This window comes from Mesocricetus auratus, unplaced genomic scaffold (genome assembly GCF_017639785.1).
Source record: "Mesocricetus auratus isolate SY011 unplaced genomic scaffold, BCM_Maur_2.0 Super-Scaffold_100011, whole genome shotgun sequence".
Lineage (NCBI taxonomy): Eukaryota > Metazoa > Chordata > Mammalia > Rodentia > Cricetidae > Mesocricetus > Mesocricetus auratus.
The window spans coordinates 7,253,859-7,277,112 of NW_024429195.1; the positions used below are offsets into that span (position 1 = coordinate 7,253,859).

Here is a 23,254-nt window from a genome sequence, read left to right on the forward strand (position 1 = left end):
GGCTGAAGAGACAGCTCAGCGTCGAGAGCTCTTGAACCTTTAGAATAATTTATCTTCAAAGTAAACTCTAGAGAAACAAATGCGTACAGTGGCATTAGCAACACTGTGAAGCTACCCTGTTCTGGATGGGGAGATGACAGGCTGAAGAGACAGCTCAGCGTCAAGAGCTCTTGAACCAGGGTTCATTTTCTAGCACCCATCAGCAGTTAGCGTCGTCTGTAATCTCCTTCCAGAAGACCTGATGTCTTCCCACCCCCAAGGCCACCAGGCACACATATGGTGCACAAACACACAGGCAGGCAACGCACTCTTAAAGTAAATGTAAAACTTTCCAACAACAGCACTTTAAAGCATGTATTTACCAGTTTTGCATTTTTTTCTGTATGAAAGATTTCAAACATGTCCCAGTTTTCACGTCATAAAGCTGTAGGTTGGGTACCCCTGCTGTGCCATCTTTGGAAGCTGCAATAAAAATATTTTTATAGTGACTGTCTTCTAACACTTGTAAGATTTCATTCTTACAAAAATCTTGAATAGGAATAAGAATACTAAATAAAAGAACTGTCTAAACTCAACTTTCCTTCCTATCTTTAATTATGAAATTATTCATTCATTGCTAAAACCATAACATGACAGTTTTTGAGTTAAAGTCCACCTCTGAAATGATAGCTTGTAAGTTTTCTTTTCTTTTCTTTTTTGGTTTTTACTAGACAGGGTTTCTCTGTATTGTTTTAGAGGCTGTCGGTCCAGCCCAGCCTCAAACTCACAGAGACCCGCCTGCCTCTGCCTCCCGAGTGCTGGGATTAAAGGCGTGCACCACCACCGCCCGGCTAGCTTATAAATTTTAAGAATACTTGAGGGATTTCTTATTTATTAATTCTGACAAATTTATTAATTTCTGACAAAGGGATTAAGTCATGAAGGTTTGTACCTATCATTATGATTCTTGATTTCCCTTCAAGTTACTAGAAAAACAAGATTCATTAGAGTCCAACCCTCTTAAAATAAAACCCTGAGGTTTATAACACAACAATGAACTATATCATCACTTATTTATTTAAAAAGAATGTCATTGTCACAGAATGCTTCCCTCCCTCCTTCCTTCCTCTTTTTTTTTAATGAGACAGGGTCATATATATCCTAGACTGACCTCAAATTTCTGTGTAGCTGAGAGTGACCTTGAACTACAGGTTCTGAGGCTGTGATACCTCAGAATTACAGGCTTGTGATACCTCACCCAGTCTATGTAGTATAGGGATTAAACCTAGGCCTTACGAATGCTGGCAAGCACTGTATCAACTGGGTTACATCCAGCCTCTAATAGAATGTTCTGAAAACAGCCTTTATACCACTCTCTATGTCTGTCTGGATAAGCATGGCTATATGACAGTTCATATGTCATTACCATTAGATGGCTTTAAATATGTCAAAGAGGGCACTGCTGCTATGCTTTTCGTTTTCTACCTAGACTCATCCTGTGTCAGTCTCCCAAGAGGACTGGAGTCACAGGCCTGCACACCACACTCTGTGATAACAACACTTCTCCATGTCATACCCTGCCACACTGCCTTCCCTGATAGCAGTTATTCTCAATGCTGGTTAAATCACTATTACCCCAGACCTCTAGAGAACTTTTCTAGTCAGCAGTCAGTCACTTTTTAAACTTTCTTCTGCAGCTTTTCTTCTCCTTTATCTCATAACTTGTATTTTTACTTTACTTCTTTTTTTTGTTGTTGTTTTGTTTTTACGAGACAGGGTTTCTCTGTATTGTTTTGGAGACTTTCGGACCAGACAGGCCTCGACCTCACAGAGATCCACCTGCCTCTGCCTCCCGAGTGTCCCGAGTGCTGGGATTAAAGGCGTGCGCCACCAATGCCCAGCTTTACTTCTTGAGGTATGTTTTTTTTTTTTTTTTTTTTTTTGGTTTTTCGAGACAGGGTTTCTCTGCATTGTTTTGGAGGCTGTCCTGGAACTCACTCTGTAGACCAGGCTGGCCTCGAACTCACAGAGATCCGCCTGCCTCTGCCTCCCGAGTGCTGGGATTAAAGGCGTGCGCCACCAACGCCCGGCTACTTCTTGAGGTATGTTATTTGCAGTCAACCATGACCCAAAAAGCATTAGCAGTCGAGTTCCAGAGACAACTCACTAATTTTAAATTGCACACCATCTTGAGGGTGAAACGCTGAGCCATCCCATTCTGTCTAACTGGAACACAGGTCTTTCTTTTTAATGCATCATCTTTGAAAAAAACTTTGTTTGCTTGTTTATTTACTTATTTTGAAGCAAAGTCTCACTATGTATCTCTGGCTGTCCTGGAACACACGTTGTCGGCCAGACTAGCCTTGCGTTCACAGAGATGCACCTGCCTGGTTAATCATCTTTGTGGCCAGTGAATCTATCCATCTACACCCACATTCTTCTACCCTCCCAGGAGTCTCCGTGCTTGTTATACTTACTGCAGAGGACACAGTGCCTGCAAGTAACCTTCATTTTACTTAATGAGTAGAACATAAAAGCAGTGATACTAGCAATTTGGATAAGGAAGCTACAAAGAGCTTCCTTAGAGTGAAAGGTGAAAGTTCTCATCTCATATAAGAAAACACTGCATGATTACAGATGAATCTTCTATACATGAAATTGAACAGAATTTTTGTGACTTTTTCTGTGAAACCCTAACAGCCAAAAGTTGCAGTCATAGTACAGTAAGCACTTGGCTAAGATGAAAGGGCTGGGCTGTGGGTGGCCCTCAGCTGGTAGGGTGCTTACCTAGCACACATGATGCCCTGGGTTTGGTCTCCAGCCCCACACGGATGGGGCACGGCGGTATACACCCGAGACCTCAGCATCCAGTGGCGTAGACAGCAGACCAGAAGTTCAAGGTCACCCGTGGCTGCAGAGTTTGAGGGCAGCCCAAGCTACTTGAACTGAGACCACTTAAAGGCTGTCTCAGGTACGCACTAAGATCAGATCCCTGTGGGGAGGTGGGGGGTGCCTGCTTGACCTCAAATCACCACCTTACAGGGTTATAAACCTGGCTTCCCCACAAAACCTAACTGGTCCTGCTAGAGCACCTTTACACGGGGAAGTACTTACCAGTGTAAGGCTGCCACGTTGCCAGGACAGTGTTGTTTGGCGAGAATTCAAGGCAAACTGCTTTTGGGACGTCGAAGGAGTGCAGTAGTCCCTTGTTAGTGACACTGATTATATTTACTCTGGTTTCAAAAGAAATTACATCAGCAAAGATACCATTTTATAACAGCCAGCACTAACCAAAACATTCATGCCCCTTTTCAAATATAGAATACTCCAAATCATTCACTTTTCATAAAAACTACTTTTCAGGCAGTTCCAAAAAACACGTATTTACCAGACAGGGTTTCTCTGTATTGTTTTGGAGGCTGTCGGTCCAGCCTGGCAGGAAACACTTTTAACTTATAGAAAAATGTAAATTTTACGCCAAAAGTATTGAGAAATAGTGCCCAATTAGCAGACAGACCCAGAAGTGATATGACTTCCACCTGAGTGATCCCATGGCCAGGCTACAGGAGGCCAGCAAGTCAGAGGGAAGGCAGGCAGAATGGAGAAGCACATCTTAACTTTGAATACATAGAAACCAAAACAGGTGGGAAATCAGTAAGCAAGCCTGGTAGGCTCTCGAGAGCTGTCACCTACTAAGAATGACAGCGAAGTCACATGATAGCAGTTGCTTCATGCTGCCCACACTGCATACCTCCTGCACAGAGTCATGCAGTGGCCTCACCACCTTCGGTGAACCTCTCATATGGATCCTGGCAAGCATCATCACCTCTATTTTACAAATAAATATATTTAGACTTTAAAAAATCAAATGAGTTGATTTCATCAGCCTCTTACTTATAAACTTTAGTCCCAGCCCTCAGGAGACAGAGGCAGGTGGATCTCTGTGAGTTCCAGGCCAGCCTGATTTAAACAGTGAATAAATATGAGCACAGCCAGGGCTAGGTAGAGAGACCCTGTCTCAAAAACAAAACAAAAAAATTTAACATTGTGGCTAAGATTCAATGTGATTATATTGTTCATGATTTGCAAGTATTTTATTGGTTAGAAAATAGATGCAAATCAACTAATTTAACTCAGTCTTTAACAGGTAATTTTTAAAAATCATGTTATAACTGACTTTCAGAAAGATTCTGAATATATTACCACTATAAAGAACTTTTAAATTCATTATTATCAGATTAATGAATTATTTTTCTCTTTTGAAAAGCCTAACAGTATAACATGTTTGAAACATCAAAAGAAAAATAAGTAACAGATATTCAGACATTATATTGATCTGCGAAATATTGTCACTGTAAAATATTAAAAAGGAGCCGGGCGTTGGTGGCACACGCCTTTAATCCCAGCTCTCAGGAGATGCAGGCGGACCTCTGTGAGTTCGAGGACAGCCTGGTCTACAAAGTAAGTTCCAGGACAGCCTCCAAAGCCACAGAGAAACCCTGTCTCGGAAAAAAAAAAAAAAAAAAAAAGGGACAGGTTTTTAGAAAACTATGACCATTTATTGAAAATCATTATTTTCTTATAAGACCAGTTTTGTAATCTGATAGTTTACATAAGTTATGCAAATCATTCTTTCTATACTTTATATACAATAAAACTAACAGTACTAATTTACTGATTTAACAGCAAAATTATGAAGTATCTAAGTCTAAACAAGCAAAACAATAATTATTTTCTAAATGATACTAGCAAATTTAAGAAACCCTACCAATGACTTAGAATACTATTTGAAATAACTTTTTGATTTTTCACAGTAATTTTTAATTTTGAGTCACTACATAACTCATATATATGAACACTTTTGAGGGTGTTCAAAGTACTCTCACTACACATGACAATAAAAGACAGACTTTATCAATGATAACCTAATACATGCATTTCAAATCATGTCAGCTATAGAATATTCATGGTACACATAAAATTTTCCATAAATGAATACTAACTTTTCTCCATTGTTCCAGGCAAACAATGTCCCATCCTTACTAAATGTGTAGACTTTGCAATTTTTTCCAGATTCCCTGAAAAAAAAGTTTAAATTAAAAGACATTAATAATCATACTTTTCAAAAAATCTGATTGAAAAGTCTACAAGCCATTAATTCAATGACTTAATTTATTATACAAAATTTTTAAAACATTCCAAAAATGTTTGTCTATTTAAATACTTCATCTCTTAATAATAAATGTTAGCAACCATTGTAAAGTATGATGGAAACTGGTTTTATACAATCACAAACCTTCAGAAATGGATCATTTTTTGATGAGTGGTTTGAATGAGAATGACCCCCATAGGCTCATGGATTTGAACATTTAATCATGGGGGAGAAAGATTAGGTGTGCCTCGTGGAGAAAACATGTCACTGGGGATGGGCTTTGGGGTTTCAAAAGCTCAAGCCAGGACCAGCTGCACTCTCTTCCTGCTACCTACCTATGGATCCAGATGTGGAACTCTCAGTCCCTGTCTCCAGAACATGTCTGCCTGCACACCACCTTGCCTCCCACCATAATGATAACGGACTAAACCTCTGAACTGTAAGCTAGCCCCAATTAAGTGATTTCTAAGAGTTGCCATGGCCATGGTATCTCTTCACAGCAACAGAACACCAAGAAAGTGACCAAAGAAGCAAAACAATGAAACTGAATTTGAGAGTTATTAGCTGTCACCTCTGAGCAAGCTGAGGGCTGCAGTCAGAGGCTTTGTAGAGACTGGCCCCACACTATCTGCATAACAAAACCGTAGTGGACAGAATACCCTCAAGGACTAAAAGGTCCCTGGATTTGAAAGATGAAGCTATGCCACCAGTTTCCCCAGTGGAGGCTTAACGTATAAAAACAATACAAAGATCTTAGGAAATGGTGATGCAGACTTCTGAATTATCATCTGTGGAAATATGACTAGTGTCAACATTCTACCAAGAAATCAAAACTATGTAAGTATTACAACACTCTCCTGGAGACAGCCACTGTGAATGTATCTAGTAACAACAAAGACCTAGCCAGACAGAAATGTGTGTGAGTATACATGTACATATCTACTGGTGCAGTGACATTAAGGGGGGAACTTTGTAGCAAACAAGTATTTCAATTGCTGAGTAGCAACAAATGTACCAAGAACTGACCAATATCCCCATTTAAACCACACATCATTAATTTATCTTAAGATTTTTTTCTTCTGCTTCATTAAATAATGGTAACTTATATTCATTTTACAGACAATGAAACTTAACAAAATATCTTTTCCACAAAAACAGATATGAACAAGATGTTTCTTGCCTTACTATAGTACAACTCATTCTCAAACCTGAAGACAGAAAATTTCTATTCTTAATAATTCCTCCCAGGTTATAGTCTATTCCAACCAACTCATATGTGCCTACCTCATTTTGACTCCATAATCATACCCATATCTCGATGGTTATAAATAGCATCTGTTTGTTTGTTTTATGGCACAAGGTTTCCCTGTGCAGCCCTGGCTGTCCTGGGAGTTGCTCTATAGACCAGGCTGGCTGAGAGATCCACCTGCGTCACAGATGCTGAAATGAAAGGCACACACCACCATGCCCACCTCACAAACAATATTTTAATAACTCGTGTTAGAACTGTGTTTAGGACTGATGTCAATTTTATGGAATCCAGAGACCAATTCTTTTTGCTATTGTTGAGATTTAATTTATTTTTGTTTTATTCGTATGAGTGTTTTGTCTATGCATGCAGAGCCTGGGGAAGCCAGAAGAGACCCAGCAGGTGGTGAGCTGATGTATGGGTACTGGGAGGGGAACCATGGTCCTCTTAAACACTGCTCCATCTCTTCATCCATTAATTCTTTTCTTAATCTTGGCAAACGGGAAAATGTGGTTATTCTCCTTACAAATATATAATAATAGATTGCGTATACATTATGCACATGTATAACCTATTTTTTGGAGACAGTCTCGCTATTTTGCGCTAGCTACTCTGGAGCACACTATGTAACCCAGGCTGGCTAAATCTGCCTGCCTCTGACTCCTGGGTTAAAGATACGGGGCTGCCCAGTCAATACAATTTTTTAAATAAAAAACTTCCAAAGGAAAAAAAAGCCGGGAGGTGGTGGCGCATGCCTTTAATCCCAGCACTCGGGAGGCAGAGGCAGGCGGATCTCTGTGAGTTCGAGGCCAGCCTGGTCTACAGAGCGAGTTCCAGGACAGCCTCCGAAGCCACAGAGAAACCCTGTCTCGTAAAAACAAAAACTTTCCTTTCTATTTAGACAAAAAGGGAGAAATGTTGTGGAATATATCTTCACACTGTGTAAAGGTATGTCACTGTGATTGATTAATAAAAACTAAATGGCCAATAGCTAGGCAGGACTTTCAGGGCAGAAAGAATGACGGAAAGAAAGCAGAGTCGCCAGCGGACACAAAGGGAACAGACATGTAGGAGAGGTAAAAGCCACAATTCATGTGCCAACATGTAAAGGAATAGAAATGGATCAATTTAAGTTACAAGAGATTGTGGGACAAGCCTAAACTATAGGCCGACCTTTCATAATTAATAAGACTCCATGCTGCTTTTTGTGAGTTGGCGGCCCAAAGACAATTCTGTCTACATGAGGACTATCATCTAATGAATGGCTTGATCTACTGAGAGACTCAAAATGTGAACAGACTATTGGAAGGTGGTCAAACTGTGGAAGACAGACTCTAGTTGGCCCACAGGCGACTAGAGGGCATATGTCCACGGGGGCTACAGCGTGCCCTGGCCTACATTATGTGAAGAACCTCCTCTGCAACCTGCCATGTTTATATTCGGCCCAAGTGCAAGTGACTAGTCAACGCCTGACTGGAACCCAAACAAACTCCTTCGTTTACTCAAATATTAGGTCATACCAACATAAAAGTAGCAGAATTACTCTTTCAATAGCTTCAAGTAGCAACAATTTTTAGCTCACAATAACATTGCTGAGTGCATTCAATAATTTTGCAGATCTTCATAAGATCATACTGCTATTCTACTCTATTCTTATCCAATTTTATTATTTAAAAATTTATATAGACCAACGTAAAAACCATATGTATAGCAAAGTTCATTCACAGATATCTCCTGAATCCTATTATGTTGTCATGTGTTACAAGTTATCATTTTTACTCAATTTTATTTTAACCATCCATAGTTTCTTTGAAAGAAAAATATACCTATTCAGATACATAGTATCCACATATATTTTACTTTCTTCCTTTTTATGCCATTTTCATCTCCTGGCAGCATAGTGATTACTAACAGTGACTTAACTATCATATTTGTAAATTTTTCTCAGTCTAGAAGATGAAACTTTTCCAAACTAAATTACACTGACAACTCTACTTTTCCTTGCTAAGCCATTAATTCTTTGTCCTCTTCTTTCTTTTCTATTTTTTTTTTAAGGCATGCACATGCAGCATATACCCATGCAAGTCAGAAGATGGTGTTTCATCCACTGGAGTTAGAATTACGGGTAATGTGAGCCTCATGATGTGGGTACTGGGAACCTAACTTGGATCCTCTGGAGGAGCAGTATGTATCCTTAATTACTGAGACATCTCTCTAGATCCTAAGTTGTTGATTTTCAAATCTGAAGATTATTTTTCTTGACTAAATAAGTAACAAGAATGGAAACTTTTTAAATAAGAAATCACAAGAAACTGGCTTATCTATTGCTTTTCTTTCTGTTCAGTGGACTGAGAGATGGTTCTACAATTAGGAGCGAGCTTTACTTCCAGCATCCACTTGGCAGCTCACAACTACCTGTAGCTCTAGTTCCAGAGTACACAGCACCCTCCTCTGATTCCATGGACACCACACACACACACACACACACACACACACACACACACACACACACACACACAAGTGTTGCATAGGCACACACAAAAATTAAAACATTTTCAGAAATATCAACAAAAATCCTTTGGAGTGCATTATATGTTTCTTATTTATCATTTGACAGAAGCTATACCTTGGAAGCACTGTGCTTTCTGTAAAGTGTGGTGGTCCATTCACCATGTACAGTCCTTCTGATCCTCGGACTAAAGAAACAATGGAAAGAAACTTGATTACTCTAAAAAGTACTCAGCGATATTATGGAATGTTACTGAAAAGCAAAGCATTTTCAAAATACAGTGAAATCGTAAAACATTTCCTTATACTGTAGAATGTTAACATTTCAAGTCCACTTTCTTGCCTTTTCACATAGAAATCCTGTAAGTGAATAGAAGTATGCAACTTGAGAACTTCAAAAAAAACAAAACAACTGTGTAACCTTTGAAAGGGCAAGACTTAGCTGGATACAGTTAAACAAAGAGAACAATAACAAATTCAAACAATCTGAGGGAGCAATTAGAAAGAGAGAAAAACCAGAAAGAAAGTTAAAAAGAAGCTGGGAAGAGGAAACCAGGTCTCAGACTCAGAAGAAAATGGATGTTGAAGTTACGTGATGATCTTAAGACTAAAACCTCAAGAGTTCAGGCTTCTGTTTTTTTTTTTTTTTTTTTTAATGAAGCTGTTGGCTACTTGCTTGGTTTCTTATTGGCTAGCTCTATCTTAATTATTAACCCATAACTGCTAATCTGAGTATTTCCGCGTGGTCTTCTTTTAACGGAGAAAGGGCCCTGACTCCTTTGGTGTTCTACATCGTGACTGACTGTGTCTCTATTTCCCAGAATCCTCCTCAACATCTAGTTCTACCTATCTTAATTCCCTATTGGCCAACAGAGCTTTATTTAATCATCCAATAATACAACATATCCAAAAAAGGACTTCCCCCATCATCTCCTCTTTTCTGTCTAAATAAAAAGAAAGGTTTTAACTTTAACATAGTCAAATTATATATAACAGAACAATTATCAAATAAGAACTATAGTTACACTATTTAGTCCATCAACATTTAGTAATATTTAAAGAAAGTATTTTATCATCCATCCTATCTGTATAAGTCTAAAGTCTTATATGTAGCTTATCTTTTTTTAAAATATTTATTTATTTATTATGAATACAACAACATCTTGCCTCATGTATGTCTGCACACCAGAAGAGGGCACCAGATCTCATTACGGATGGCTGTGAGCCACCATGTGGTTGCTGGGAATTGAACTCAGGACTTCTGGAAGAGCAGTCAGTGCTCTTAACCTCTGAGCCATCTCTCCAGCCCCATGTAGCTTATCTTTCATCATAACTAAGGAAAACTATAATATATCTATCTGTCTTCAACTCTATCAAAGACCACAGAAGGATAATATATAAACCCTAGAACTGACAGAGACATCTTGCTACCTGGACAGTCACCCAAAGTTCCTCTGTAACATTGGGGCATCCATCTTCAGCCCATAGGCCATAGTGTGTCTGGAAGACTTCTTAGCAAAGCAGGAAATTTTAAACTGTCCGCCTGCATTGGCAGTTTATCAGTCATTTTTCTGTGTCCTGCAGAAAGTCTGGTAGACTCTTCCATGAAGTAGGAACCCTGTAAGACTGAGTTCAGCAGTCACTTTCCTGTGGGTCCTGAATGTCCAGTTTATACAGCAACAGTCAAGCAGTCCAGGCAAGAGCAGTTTCTTGCCCAAATGGCTAATGTTGCCATGTTGAAAGCAAACTCCATAACTAGTTTCTTTGATGCCCATCTTCCTCTCAGATGTAATTGGTGTGCCAGGAATAATGTGTCGCACTATCATGAAAAACCCTAAGCTATTTAAATGCCATATATTCTGTAGGTCTTTGAAAGGTCTGAAGAATATCTATCCATCTCAAATACATCTCTGTATATCTAGAAAACCTAACATAGCTATAAGTTCTGACTATTATAGGTAACTATAATCTGTATTTCATTATACATTTTTAAATGAGTTATACAAACACAATACCTAAAGAGGAGAAACATATATATTACAAAATTGACCTTAAATTTGTATCAATAAATGAAAATCCATACCAATACAATGTATTCATTTCTATACCATAATCTCCCTTTTACCTTTAAAAAAAAGGGATTCATTGTGATCATTAACCAATTATAACCCCATTTAAATGAAAACAAAAATTTATAAAAATATTTGGGAATCTAGGCATTGCTCATTCCAAACTGCTTCCTGTTGGTTGGGGGCACTGTCCATACCATGGGGATCATGACAAAACACAGAAACTTGGCCAAGTCCTTGTTTTTGTAGTCTGTAAGGCTGCATCATCTCAGCTGTCTTATGTTGGATCACTTGGGACACCACTTCAGGGGGTCTTGCTTTATCAAACCACAGAAGCCTGGAAGGAATCCACAGCCTTTCATTTTCAGAGAAAAGGTCCATCTGGACATCTTACTCCTTTGTTGTCCTACATCGTGACTCCGACTTCTAAACGCAGATCTGCATTTTTAAAAGATCGGTCTGGTACAATGTAGAAAATGAACTGGACAGAGAAGACTGTGGACATTTGATTCAGAGTGGAGCAGCAGGATGAGAAGCAGGCAATGAGGATTAACAAGCAATGAGGATTAACATGCAGGAAAATGTAGCAGGACTTAGTGGTGGGTTGATACTTCAACAGCACTTTACATACCCAAGCGAAGAAAATTTAACTAATGCCCATGGCTTCAATACATTTCCATTTCTCCTAGTTAGTCTCTTCCACCCTTCTCTTACCTACTAGGAAAGTTAACAGATGGGGTGGGGTTTAACTCCAATTCTAATCCTTTAGAAAAATACTTAGCCTGACTAAGAATTAACTACCTCAGTTTCAGTATCAGGCAGTCCAAAAGAACAGTAAACCATTTTTAGTTAGAATGAAAATAAGGTAACCATAAATGAATAAAGTGATAGGTACACCTTTATGGCGCTGCCAATTTAGCAAACAGAAAACAAGTAAACCCATAAAAACTCTAAGTTTGTTAGACAACATTAAGCACACAGCTGGAAGACAGCCCCCATCAGTACCCTACCACAGAATGGAACCCATCAAGCTTCCCTGCCCATTTCAAAACTAAAACTCTGTACACAATGACTGACAGGCTATTTAATGTGCTCCTGTATACCTCCTCTATGTGCTAAGTGTTAGGGATGAAAAGACTTTACCACTGTCTTCAGGGTAATTTCTAACTAGGTGTGGAGGCACTCCTATCATTCCAATATTCAGGTAGCTGAGGCAGGAACACAGTCTGAGGCCAGTTTGATCTACTGCTATAATTTAAATCAAATGCTGAAGATACCCTTTTTTAAAAAATTATAATTAAATTTATAAAATGCCCTGTGCCATAATATGTCCTAGATTTTAACACTGTGAAGGTTGTGAACTTTTTTTTTTGAGACAAGGACTCAGCTGACCTAGCTATATCTTTCCTGTAGACCAAGTTGGCCTAGATTCGCATAGATCAGCCTCCAATGAAGTACCATGCCCAGAGAAAGAAAACACATTATAAACCTATTATTATTATTTTGTGTGTGTGTGTGTGTGTGTTAATTGACCTTATATACATTAAGGTAAGTGTATCTACGACTGAGCGACCTCTATAGCTCTGAAGTGTTATTCTTTACAGCATTCAAGTTCTGCTACTACACAGGGCCGGCACCAGCAGCATTTCTCAGCACCAAACCTGCTGCAATGTACATTAGGATTTAGAATAGGCTATATTTTCTTAATACTATAATTAATTCTTTTTAAAGTCAGTATTTCACTATGTAGCTTTGGCTAGCCTGGAATATTCTTAAGTAGAGCAGACTGGCCTTGAATTCACAGAAATGCTCTGCCCTCTAGTGCTGGGATTAAAGGCATATGCTACCTCACCCAGCATAAGTCACATGGTAACAAAAATTATAGGGATAAAACAAATACAAATTTCAAATGGGGCATTTATCAAGGCCATACCTTAGTTGTATATTATGTAGAAATTTAAGCAGTGTAAGGTCACTCTCACTCACTAAGGTGTAGTAGAATCAAATACACTAAGCTTTTTCAGATTTACATGGAGATCTCAGAATGGCAAACTGTCAGTACAGTCCTAATAAGGCTGCAATGTAACTACAAAGTGTGAACATGATCAAAGTGTTGTTAGTCTCACTGCTAGCCCAAGCTCGTGTGCTTAAACAGATGGGAAAGAAGAGGAAACTTTTCCTTATCTCGCCTTAGCTCCCCGTGTTCTCCACCAGGAAAGCTTTTCCCCAGGTCTGGTGACTTCCCATTGGTAGCACTGATCCCCTATGTTGTTCATTTCTGACAACAATATGGGAGCTCTGGATATTCAGACAACCCTAATGGCTTTTCTAAAATCTGTATTTAAGACTTATACTTCACTAGGACAGATGGTAAATCCCAAAATAGTAGCAGTAAGAAAAAACAGCAACAAGAAGAAAAACAAAGCCCATGTCAACCATACTGTCATACAGAACTGGAGTCTTAGAAAACAACATGTGCCATTTTAAAAACCAGTATGGAAACTGCCATGTTTTTCTGGCTTAACTAACACTCAATGTCTCATATGGTCTATTCTCGGTATCTGCCTCTTTTTTAGGGACAAGCAGTATCTTGGGCCAAAATAAATCAACTGCTTTTCAACACATATACATATATCCTCATGTTCTTACTCATTTTTTTTTTTTTGAGACAGGGCTTCTCTGTATTGTTTTGGAGGCTGTCCTGGAACTCGCTCTGTAGACCAGGCTAGCCTCAAACTCACAAGAGATCCACCTGCCTCTGCCTCCCAAGTGCTGAGATTAAAGGCGTGCGCCACCAATGCCCGGCTCTTGATTTGATTTTTATTTTATTAATTTATTTGCTTTTGAGACATAGTCTCACGTTGTACTTCATACTGTCCTGGCACTCACAGTAATCCTCTGACCAAGCCTCCTGCATGCTAGGATTATAGGTGTGAGCCCCCACATCAAGCCGTTCATATTTACATTCTAAAAAAGAGGAAACCTTGAAAACAAAATACCCAGAGTTATCTTTTTGATGATTTCATTCATGCAATACTTTGAAATGACAAATTTATTGTGATGCCAAACCAAACTGTAGTTGTCAAGGACTGGAACCATGAAAATTTTTATTGAGAAATGGAATACAAGAGTTTCTTGTACTATATTCTGATAGTGGCTTCATGAATGTGTATACTGAATGCAAATGAGGACACAAGCTCTCCAAGGTATGGTTGAGGAGATTTTATTGTAGGTATGAACAGTCAGAGGCCTCTGCAGAGTCCAGACTGAACCAGGCCAGGAAAGGAGAGAGTGAGGAGCAAAGAGAGAGGAAGGGAAGAGAGAGGGGACCAAGAGAAAAGGATAGCCAAGAGAGAGCACGGCCAAAACGGTACACTTTTACAGGACTCAGGAGCTGTGACACGGGGAGGGACAGACAGGTTTGTGGTAAGGGGTACGTGAGGAGAGCTGCAGGGGGACAAGACTCTACCACAGGGACTTACAAGGCTGAGAGACCCCAGAGGCTACAAAGTGCTGTAGTCATCTGTCCTGAGTTTCTTTGGGACCTGACATACATATAATAAAATCTCTTAGTAATACACACAGACAGACAGACAGACAGACACACACACACACGCACGCACGCACGCACGCGCACACACACACACACACACACCCCAAATAAACCAAAAGAACCCAGGTAAGGGTGCAGCTTGGTGAATACTACTGTGCCAGTGTCAACTTCCTGGCTTTGATAATATTCAATGTTTATGCTATCATTGAGGAAGGCGCAGTACCTTTATTTTTCTGTTCTGCAATTTCAATGAGTCTTAAATGGCATCCAAATAAAAAGATTTTTTGTAATTATTTTTATTAATACTTTGATGACAGGATAGCAGAAAGTAAATGGAAACTTTAGGACTTCAACACTAACCAAAAATGTTTTTAGAACAGCGGACAAAAATCTAAGGCCTCAACACTTTTAAATAAATGCAACACATTTTCTCTATATACATCTTTCTGATAAGGAATTCAGAATAACTACAAGTGTTTGAATGTGACAAAGTAAATAGAATGTAAAATTTGCTAAGACGGGGCTGGAGAGATGGCTCAGAGGTTAAGAACTCTGACTGCTCTTCCAGATGTTGTGAGTTCAATTCCCAGCAACCACATGGTGGCTCACAACCATCTGTTATGAGATCTGGTGCCCTCTTCTGGCCTGCAGGGACACATGCAGACAGAGCACTGTATGCAGGATAAATAAATCATTACAAAAATGTTTGCTAACAGTGTATTCACACCCAGTTGTGAATCCACTTTTGATGACTAGAAAGTTAGTACAATGGATATGTATCAAGCCACTAACTTTTAGGAAACACTAATTTCTTCTAGGAATATTCAAAGATGAAAATATAACTTGGTCCTGATCTCCTGATTAATCGTTGGCTGATGCAGAGTGAAGCCAAGGCAGAGGCAGCCAGCGTTGAGATTCCTGTTGGGAGTGCTGGCCCAACAATGGAAAGACCTCTCTTAGAGTTATTACGCTGGTTCAGCATCTGCCTGAGGATGAACTGTCTCCTTTAATGAAAGAAAGGCAGAACCAGGGAATAAAGAGAACAGATTTTAGAAGTCATATGAATACTTGAATCCACTGGCACAAAAAAAGTGTTAAAAAACTCACTTTTCACATATTTTGGTTCTTATTTTTGACTTATATTAAGAACAATAAAATTCACTGATAAGTTCCAAATTATTCACAGATCTAAAAATCTGTAAGTATTTTTAGATACTTACTAAAAATTAAGAATGTTTAAGAGACTAAGCAGTGTGCTTTACTGGTACAAGACACAGTGAAAATATCTAAGTATTATCCTGACCCTGCAAATTTGTATCGTAAATCTTTGGGCTTCTAAGAATTATGAGACTGTGAGGAAGTGTCAGAACAACGACTTTAACTGTGAGTACTGTAAGAAAAATTGTCGTTCTTTGTTAATTTGATTACACACAAATAATCTGTTCACTGATTTATTTTCCTTTGTTTAGTGTCTATGATTTACTGGGTTCTGGATTGGTAGGTACTGGAAAAAGTGTGAATGAATAAGACTCTACCCCTAACACCAAGAAGTTTTACAGTCTAGAAGGGAAACAAAGTATCTCAACAGAGAATTTCCTTTGTGAAGTGTTTAAAAAAAAACCTCCTAGTATATAGAAGACATAAAAATAGCTCACCAAGAGTCCAGGAAATGTGGGAAATAGCTTGGAAGAAGCTTGTCAAATCAACAGGAAGACTAGGACAGTCCCAATCAAACAAGTCAGTACTGAGGGAATACAAAATAAGATGGGACGGGAAAGCAATGTCAAGAGTTAGTGCGATATTACAAGCGATCCCTATGACGGGCTAAACAGGACCGACTTTACGCTGCCTCAAATTTTTAACAGAATTGGAATACTCATTTAGTGTCAAAGGCTCTAAGTAACAAACTCATCTTTATGAAGCTAGAGAAACTATTTATTTAAATTACACAATTATTCCATCGAAACAGTGTCAGGGGGCTGGAGAGATGGCTTAACATTAAGAATACTTTTGCTGCTCTTCCAGAAAACCCCAGTTGAGTTCTGAGTACTCACTTCGGGTGGGGCTCAGTTTAACTTGGGAATCCCATACGCTCTTGTGAGCCTCTGAAACCCTGCTCTCCTGTGGACATGCGCGCGCGCGCGCGCGCACACACACACACTCACACAGGAAATTCAACAGGAAATCTAAACAAAACAAAATAACCTCAGTCCGGCTGTGTTTAGCAGACCACAACTACCGTTTTCCAAATACCTGGTGGATAAATTACAGTAGTCTAAATGAACAGGAGTAAGCACGGGTCTTAAATCGTAATAAGAATTTGTTTCCCTCATGATCTCGTCCTTCCCAGACGCTGTCACAGAGCTCACGTTTTTTTTTAAGCCCCTACAAACTGCGTCGGCTTCAGGCTCCCCCCAGAGTCTCCCCTAACGTCCGACTTCGAAAACGCTGCCGGCGGCTCGGATGGACGACGTCAGGCGGTCATCTACCCCGCCACCCCGAGCCTCCTCCCGGCCGTGCGCGCTAACCGGTCCCTGCGCTTCCTCGCTCCCCGGCGGGTCCTGCTGTCCGCACGCAAACGCGGAGGCCGCCGCGTTCGTTCCGCTCGGTGCGGGCGAAGCTAACGTGCGGGGTCGCGTTTCCCCCGGACACAGAGGCCGGTGGCTCAGGGGAGGCGCAAGCCGGGCGAGCACAGCGCTTAGTGCCGTCCTGTCCGTCCATCCGTCCGTCCGTCCGTGCGTGCGCCCGCGGACGATGAAGAGTGACGGACCGGGCGCTGCGAGGCGGAGGCGCCCCTTCTTCCCCACGGCCACGCTGCCATCGCAAAGACTCCCACCAAGGCAGCCTGGCCCTCCCGCCAGCCACGAGAGCGGGCCAGCGGGACTCCACGGCCGCCCGGGCCGCTCTGCGGAGCGAAGGCGCGGGCCAGGAGCCCCCTCGGGAGAGCGCGCGCGGCTCGTTCCCCGGGAACTCACCTGTCAACAGCGGCGTGGACGGCGCCATCTTGCCCCGGAAAGGGAAACGCGCAGGCGCCGGGCGGGGGCGGGAGGGGAGGGTGAGAGGTCACGGCTGGAGGCCGAACCCGGCGTCTCCACGTCTCCCCAAGCTCCGGAGACCGCCCGCGGGGGCTTCCGGCGCCGCCGGCGTCGGGGCCGAGCCGCTTCCGGCGCGCGGGCGCGCACGCGCAGCTGCGGCCTCAACCCCGGCTCGCTTTCCCCGGCGCGCGGACGGGCCGAGGCCCCGCCCTCCCGGCCGCCCTCCCTGCCCGCGGCGGCGGGGCGGGGCTCGCACTTCCGCGGGGCGGGGCCCGGCCGCTGCTGACGTTGGCAGCCGGACCCGGAGGAGTTGGAGGCTGCCGGCCGCGCCGTCCGCTCGCTTGGGCTCCCTCCGCTCGCTCCCCCGCCCGCCCGCTCGCTCGCTCGGCCCCGCGACCGGCTCTCTGTCCCCGCCGGCGCCCGACGCCCGCCCCCCGGCCTCGGCTGCTCGGACCGCGGCGGCTGCAGGCGCTCCCACCGGGGCTCCGACCCACGCTCGCTCGCTCGGCAGCCCAGGCCCGGCGGCCGTCGGTGGCGGCGCAGGCACCGCGAGCCTCCGCTCCCTTCCCCTCCCCCTCCCCTCCGGCGGCCCGGGAGCGGCGAACGAGCGCGTCCGAGGGGCCCCCGGGGCGGCTGGCGCGGCGAAGATGGTCGCCAAGCAGAGGATCCGCATGGCCAACGAGAAGCACAGCAAGAACATCACCCAGCGCGGCAACGTCGCCAAGACCTCGGTGAGCGCCCGTCCCTGGGCCCCGCGGCCGCTTCTCCCCAGACCCCCAGCTGCGGTGCAAGCCCCGGGCGGGAGGGGACGCCCGCAGGCCCGGGGATCGGGGAACCCAGAGGTGGCTTCGCGTCCGAAACTGAGTTTCTGGGTTTGTTTCTTTTTTTTTTTCCTCCTTTCGGCAGAGAAACGCCCCCGAGGAGAAGGCGTCGGTCGGACCCTGGTTGTTGGCCCTCTTCATTTTTGTCGTTTGCGGCTCTGGTAAGAAGAGCGTTCGTGGGGACCGTGGGGGGCGGGCGGGGCGGGGGCGCTGCTCTCGGTTTGGAATGACGTGGTGAGCTTTCAGTGGCGAGCCCCGCGCGCGCCTGGTGCTCAACCCACCTGCTGAGAGTTTCTCAAGACTCTGGTTTCTCGCGAACCCAGTTCTCCATACACCGCAAGAGGGTGGTGCCACGGACATTTATCCTACCTGGATTTTTGTGCACATAAATGATCAAAAAAAAAGTTTTTTTTTCCCACCTGGATTTGTGCACATAAAAGATCAAAAACACTTAAGAAAGGAGATCAGATCTTCCTAGTGATCAGCTGGAAGAGATTACTAGGCCCAACAATTGTTGGAAGAAGGATGATTTGCAACCCCGTTATCAGTGGTGTTGCAGAAATCTGAAGAACATCTCGAGCATATGGAAACTAGCGTGAACTGTGCCAGCAGCTAAGGTCTCTATGTCAGAAACTGTTTATAAAGTGAGCTGGTCCAGAGAAGTGACTGTCTGTGAAGCAAACGTAACTTTTTTGGCCATTTAATGTGTGAGGCAGATGTTTTCAGGTTAATACAGCGTACGCAGAGAAATCTTAGTTCCTGAGGCAGCCTGCCTTTAGGGTGGTAGACCTTGCCTCTGCAGATGTGTTACAGAATGCCTTCCTGCCCCGTGCTAATATGCAAGCTGTTAATATTGAGACAGATGCTTTTGTTTTCTACGTTCAACAGTTACTGAGGTTTCCATTTCACATTTCACTTTGTCTTTTTCCTAAACTTAACAACTGGAAGCTTTTCTTGGTATATGGCCAAGAGCCTACCAGTTTATATAACCCAAAGATTATCGGATTTCAGCTTTGTGAGACTGCAGAAAGGTGCATATGTTAGCTGCGTGAGAAATAGACAGGAATGAAAGTATTTGGTAGAAAACCTTGTTTGTTGTGGTGCTTTTTTAACTTCTAGAATAATTTCTTGTCTGGGAGCTTTCTTGGACACCTTACAGGTAAAATTCAAGGCCCTTCGGTTGAAGAAGTAATTTGAGTTGGAGATGCAGCTCAGTTGCAGCCCTTCCCTAGCATGCATGAGGCCTGGGAACCATCCCGAGCACCACAAGATAATAACATAAAGGCGTTAATTATTCGATGATGACAAACCCGCCTTCGCTTCCTATTATACCAGAGTCAGATTAGCATTTATAATGTTTTTTCTGGATTCTGCAGCTACAGTAATAATTACTTTTCAGTTGACAGGCCTGTTTTAGTCAGCTTATTTTAATATTGTCTCTTTCTCTTTACAGCAATTTTCCAGATTATTCAAAGTATCAGGATGGGCATGTGAAGTGACCGACCTTATGCTGTTTCCATTCTCCTGTGAATTTAGCTTGAACTCATTCCTGATGCTCGATGCCCTGGTTAAAAACAATTCAGTAAATCATCCTGCGTCAGAATGACGTTTTCATATCATCCTTCATGTGGCATTCCAAGGTTTCTTCAAGAGTCATTCCAGGTTTTCTAGTCCATACCACAGTGCCTTGCAAAAGCACCACGTGACTAAAGCAATAAAATTTGATTATTAAGTTCCAGTAGTAGACTGTACTTATTCAGTACAGAATGAGTTTTATGTGGTTATTAAAATTTATGGCTAATTAGATTAAATCTGTGTAGACAGGGTATAGATTTTGTTAACCCTAATGTGTAAATGCAATTAGCTTAATTTAAATTTGGAATCTTAAGGTTTTATATAGCTAGGCATTTTATTACTATCTTGAATTGAAAGCACACTCCGTTATAGGGTCATGTAACTATCCTATAATAAGGTGCTTATAAGTGGACAACTATACAGCCTAGTTTTACCACAATCATTGTCACATAAATTTTTTGTAAAAGCTTCAAGGGCATAATATAAGTAGAGATGCTAACAACTGCATCTGTTTTAACTATAATGTTTCTGTTACACAGCCTTGAATTTTGCATGAGTGAGTATAGTCACCTAAGATCCCATTTGAAGCTCTGTTGAGCATTTTGTAACTTAATCAGTGATTGAGGTTTCACTAAAAGCTGTCATAGCAGAATGAATTAGGGAAGGTTTGCTTATGTCATACTGATTTCACCAGAATTAACTTAATCAAGGGGTTTTCTGTGCTAGACAAAACTTAAGGGGGAAAGACTATAAGAAATAAATGCCTCATCGCAACACATTGAGTCCAGTGTGCCATAAGATATCTTAGCATGTTATTTGCACTTTTAATACCAAAAAGGCACATCAGCTAAAAAGTTACAATTGAGATGCCCTTAGGGTACTAGGTCTGTCAATCTGAAGTAGTTTTTGGAATTAAATGAATTTACTGATAAGATCAGTCTAGTCTTCCCTTGTATGACTCTGCAGGTTGTGATTGATGAAATTTTCTTCTTACTGTTATAAGGGTGAGGAGTGATGAGGCGGGTTTGGGGTTTTTGGTACTGTCCAGAACTGCAAGTCCTGACTATTTATATTTTTAGCCAGAACTTGATGCAGAAGCCGAGCAATTTCTGTGTTTATGACGTGGAAGAAGCCTGCTTATGTTCGCTTTGCTAATTGCCCCACTCCTCAGGCAATTTCTTAAGATAAGCTGTTTTCAAAGGAACGGAAGGAGAAGTTGCTACCTGTTCTGTGAGCAGTGTGACCCTCACAGGAACCTTGCTTCCCTCAGATGTGGAGAGTGGAGGGAGGGGTAGTCGGGATGCACTAGATCAGTGTGTAAAACAGGAACGAGCCGGCTGTGGGTCTGCAGGGCGTCGCTGACCTTACCTCCCCTCCTAAGAACCCTGCGCTTGATCCCTCTGAAGCAAGTCTTGGCTAACTGAGTATTTTATTATGACTTTAAAAGTGAAAGATAGCCTCTAAATTTACAGCAGGTGCCTTATTTCCTTTGAATCAAATCATTCCATACCAGAATTTCCCTCAGTTTACTATAGATAATTGGCTTTAAGATATTTTTGTTTTTAAGCATACATTTTAATTAATTTGTTAAATTGCTATAACAATCATTTCACATCTGTAAAATTACATTCCCTTTGTATCATGTAATTTACCTACTGAGTGCATTTTATATTCACATTGGATTATGCATGTTTGGGTTAATGAAAGCTGTGTCTGTTTGATTTATGGTTTAAAAATAAAGTTCCTGGATATTTGATGCTTTTGTTGTAAAAAGAAAATGATTTTGCAGTGTACTTATTTGAGTACTTCTCATGGTTCATAGAAAAAATTTTTTAAATATTTATTTTTTGTTTTTGGTTTTTCTGTATTATTTTGGAGACTGTCCTGGAACTAGCTCTTGTAGACCAGAGGCTGGTCTCGAACTCACAGAGACCTGCCTGCCTCTGCCTCCCGAGTGCTGGGATTAAAGGCACCACCACTGCCCATATTTATTATGTGTATACTGTTCTGCCTACATGTCACAAGAGGGCACTAGGTCTCATTATAGATGGTTGTGAGCCACCATGTGATTGCTGAAAACTGAACTCAGGACCTCTGGAAGAGCAGTTAGTGCTCTTAACTTCTGAGCCACCTCTCCAGGCCATTTGTTATTTTTAACAAGTGCCTGTATTTAGCCAGGTGGTGGTGGCTCATTCCTTCAGTTCCAGCACTCAGGTGGCAGGGACAGACAGTTCTCTGAGATCTAGGCAAGCCTGGTCTACAGAGTGAGTTTTAGGATAGCCAGGGCTACACAGAAACTTGACTCAAAAAATGTAAGAAGAAAGAAAGAGAATGTACCAATTAAGTCTTAGGGTTACTACTGTTGTGATGAAACACCATGACCAAAACGCAAGCTGGGGAGGAAAGGGTTTATTTGGCTTACAGTTCCATATTGCTGTTCATCAAAGTTAAGTCAGGACAGGAACTGGAGCAGGACTGGAACCTGGAGGCAGGAGCTGATGCAGAGGCCATGGAGGGGCCGCTTACTGACTTGATCCCCATGGCTTGCTCAGTTTCTTAGAACCCAGGCCCGGCAGGCCAGCGATGGCACCACCCACCATGGTCTGGGCCCTTCCCCGTTAAGAAAATGTCTTTCAGCTGGATCTTATGCAGGCATTTTCTCAATTGAGGTTCTCTCCTTTTAGATAACTAGTATGTGTGTCAAGCTGGCAGACTAGTCAGCACATTAAATCAAAAGAAATAGTACTGAGAAGCACACATAAGGTCTGTAATTGGATGTAATAGCAAGGAAAATGTAAAAAGCAGAATTCAACACTTAACCCACTTAGCATATAGTTACTACCCCAGGTCGGTTCAAAGGAAAAGCACATTTCTTGGATCCCACTTTTCTACTCAAAGTTTATATTGTAATGTTTAGCACAGCATGGAAATAAATTTACCCAAATACACTTAATGATTCAGTTCCAACAGCAAGGAGTTACCATTTCATGTATGTACTAGGTTGTATATAATGTTGCCGGAAATAAGTAGGCTTCTTTGTTTTTTGATTTTTTTGGGACAAGGTTTCTCTGTAGTTTTGGTGTCTGTCCTGGAACTTGCTCTGTAGACCAGGCTGGTCTTGAACTCACAGAGATCCACCTGCCTCTGCCTCTGGAGTACTGGGATTAAAAGCTTGTGCCACCATGGCCCAGTAATAAGTAGACTTCTAAAGTAGCACAGGATTTCTTTGTAGCAGGATTGCATTGTCATGGGCTTTGACATATACAATGTGTATATCCATATATTCAATTGCGAGGCAAACTTGGGTTCTGGT

The 23,254-nt window shown here is 41.9% G+C and overlaps 2 protein-coding genes across 5 annotated transcripts in view; one reads left to right on the forward strand and one right to left on the reverse strand.

The window, feature by feature from the left end:
* The window catches only part of Eif2a (eukaryotic translation initiation factor 2A), a 31,107-nt gene extending 13,408 nt beyond the window's left edge, over positions 1 to 17,699 (reverse strand). The window contains exons 1-6 of one of the 4 annotated variants that reach the window (XM_021231709.2): positions 17,486 to 17,699; positions 16,166 to 16,254; positions 9,007 to 9,076; positions 4,983 to 5,057; positions 3,094 to 3,212; positions 363 to 462 (exon numbers count right to left, since the gene is read on the reverse strand). In XM_021231709.2, the coding sequence (XP_021087368.1) occupies positions 363 to 462; positions 3,094 to 3,212; positions 4,983 to 5,057; positions 9,007 to 9,053 (341 nt within the window). In that variant the 5' untranslated portion in view covers positions 9,054 to 9,076; positions 16,166 to 16,254; positions 17,486 to 17,699. Of the gene's footprint in view, positions 1 to 362; positions 463 to 3,093; positions 3,213 to 4,982; positions 5,058 to 9,006; positions 9,077 to 16,165; positions 16,255 to 16,870; positions 16,876 to 17,485 lie in introns of those variants that run through there. The other 3 variants (XM_005077906.4, XM_040754397.1, XM_021231710.2) reach the window with 3 other exon arrangements.
* A 99-nt stretch (positions 17,700 to 17,798) lies between these two features.
* On the forward strand, positions 17,799 to 21,697 carry Serp1 (stress associated endoplasmic reticulum protein 1). Its single transcript, XM_005077905.4, has 3 exons — positions 17,799 to 18,276; positions 18,452 to 18,527; positions 19,820 to 21,697. The coding sequence occupies exons 1-3, from the start codon at positions 18,193 to 18,195 to the stop codon at positions 19,858 to 19,860; spliced, it is 201 nt and encodes a 66-aa protein (XP_005077962.1). The 5' UTR covers positions 17,799 to 18,192; the 3' UTR covers positions 19,861 to 21,697.
* The last annotated feature ends 1,557 nt before the right edge of the window (positions 21,698 to 23,254 follow it).

Excerpts from the sequence above, each read along its gene's own strand:
- Serp1 (XM_005077905.4), top strand. The coding sequence starts at position 18,193 with ATGGTCGCCAAGCAGAGGATCCGCATGGCCAACGAGAAGCACAGCAAG. Across the intron at positions 18,277-18,451 it reads GCAACGTCGCCAAGACCTCG|AGAAACGCCCCCGAGGAGAA; the intron begins GTGAGCGCCCGT and ends TCCTTTCGGCAG. Across the intron at positions 18,528-19,819 it reads TTTTGTCGTTTGCGGCTCTG|CAATTTTCCAGATTATTCAA; the intron begins GTAAGAAGAGCG and ends TTCTCTTTACAG.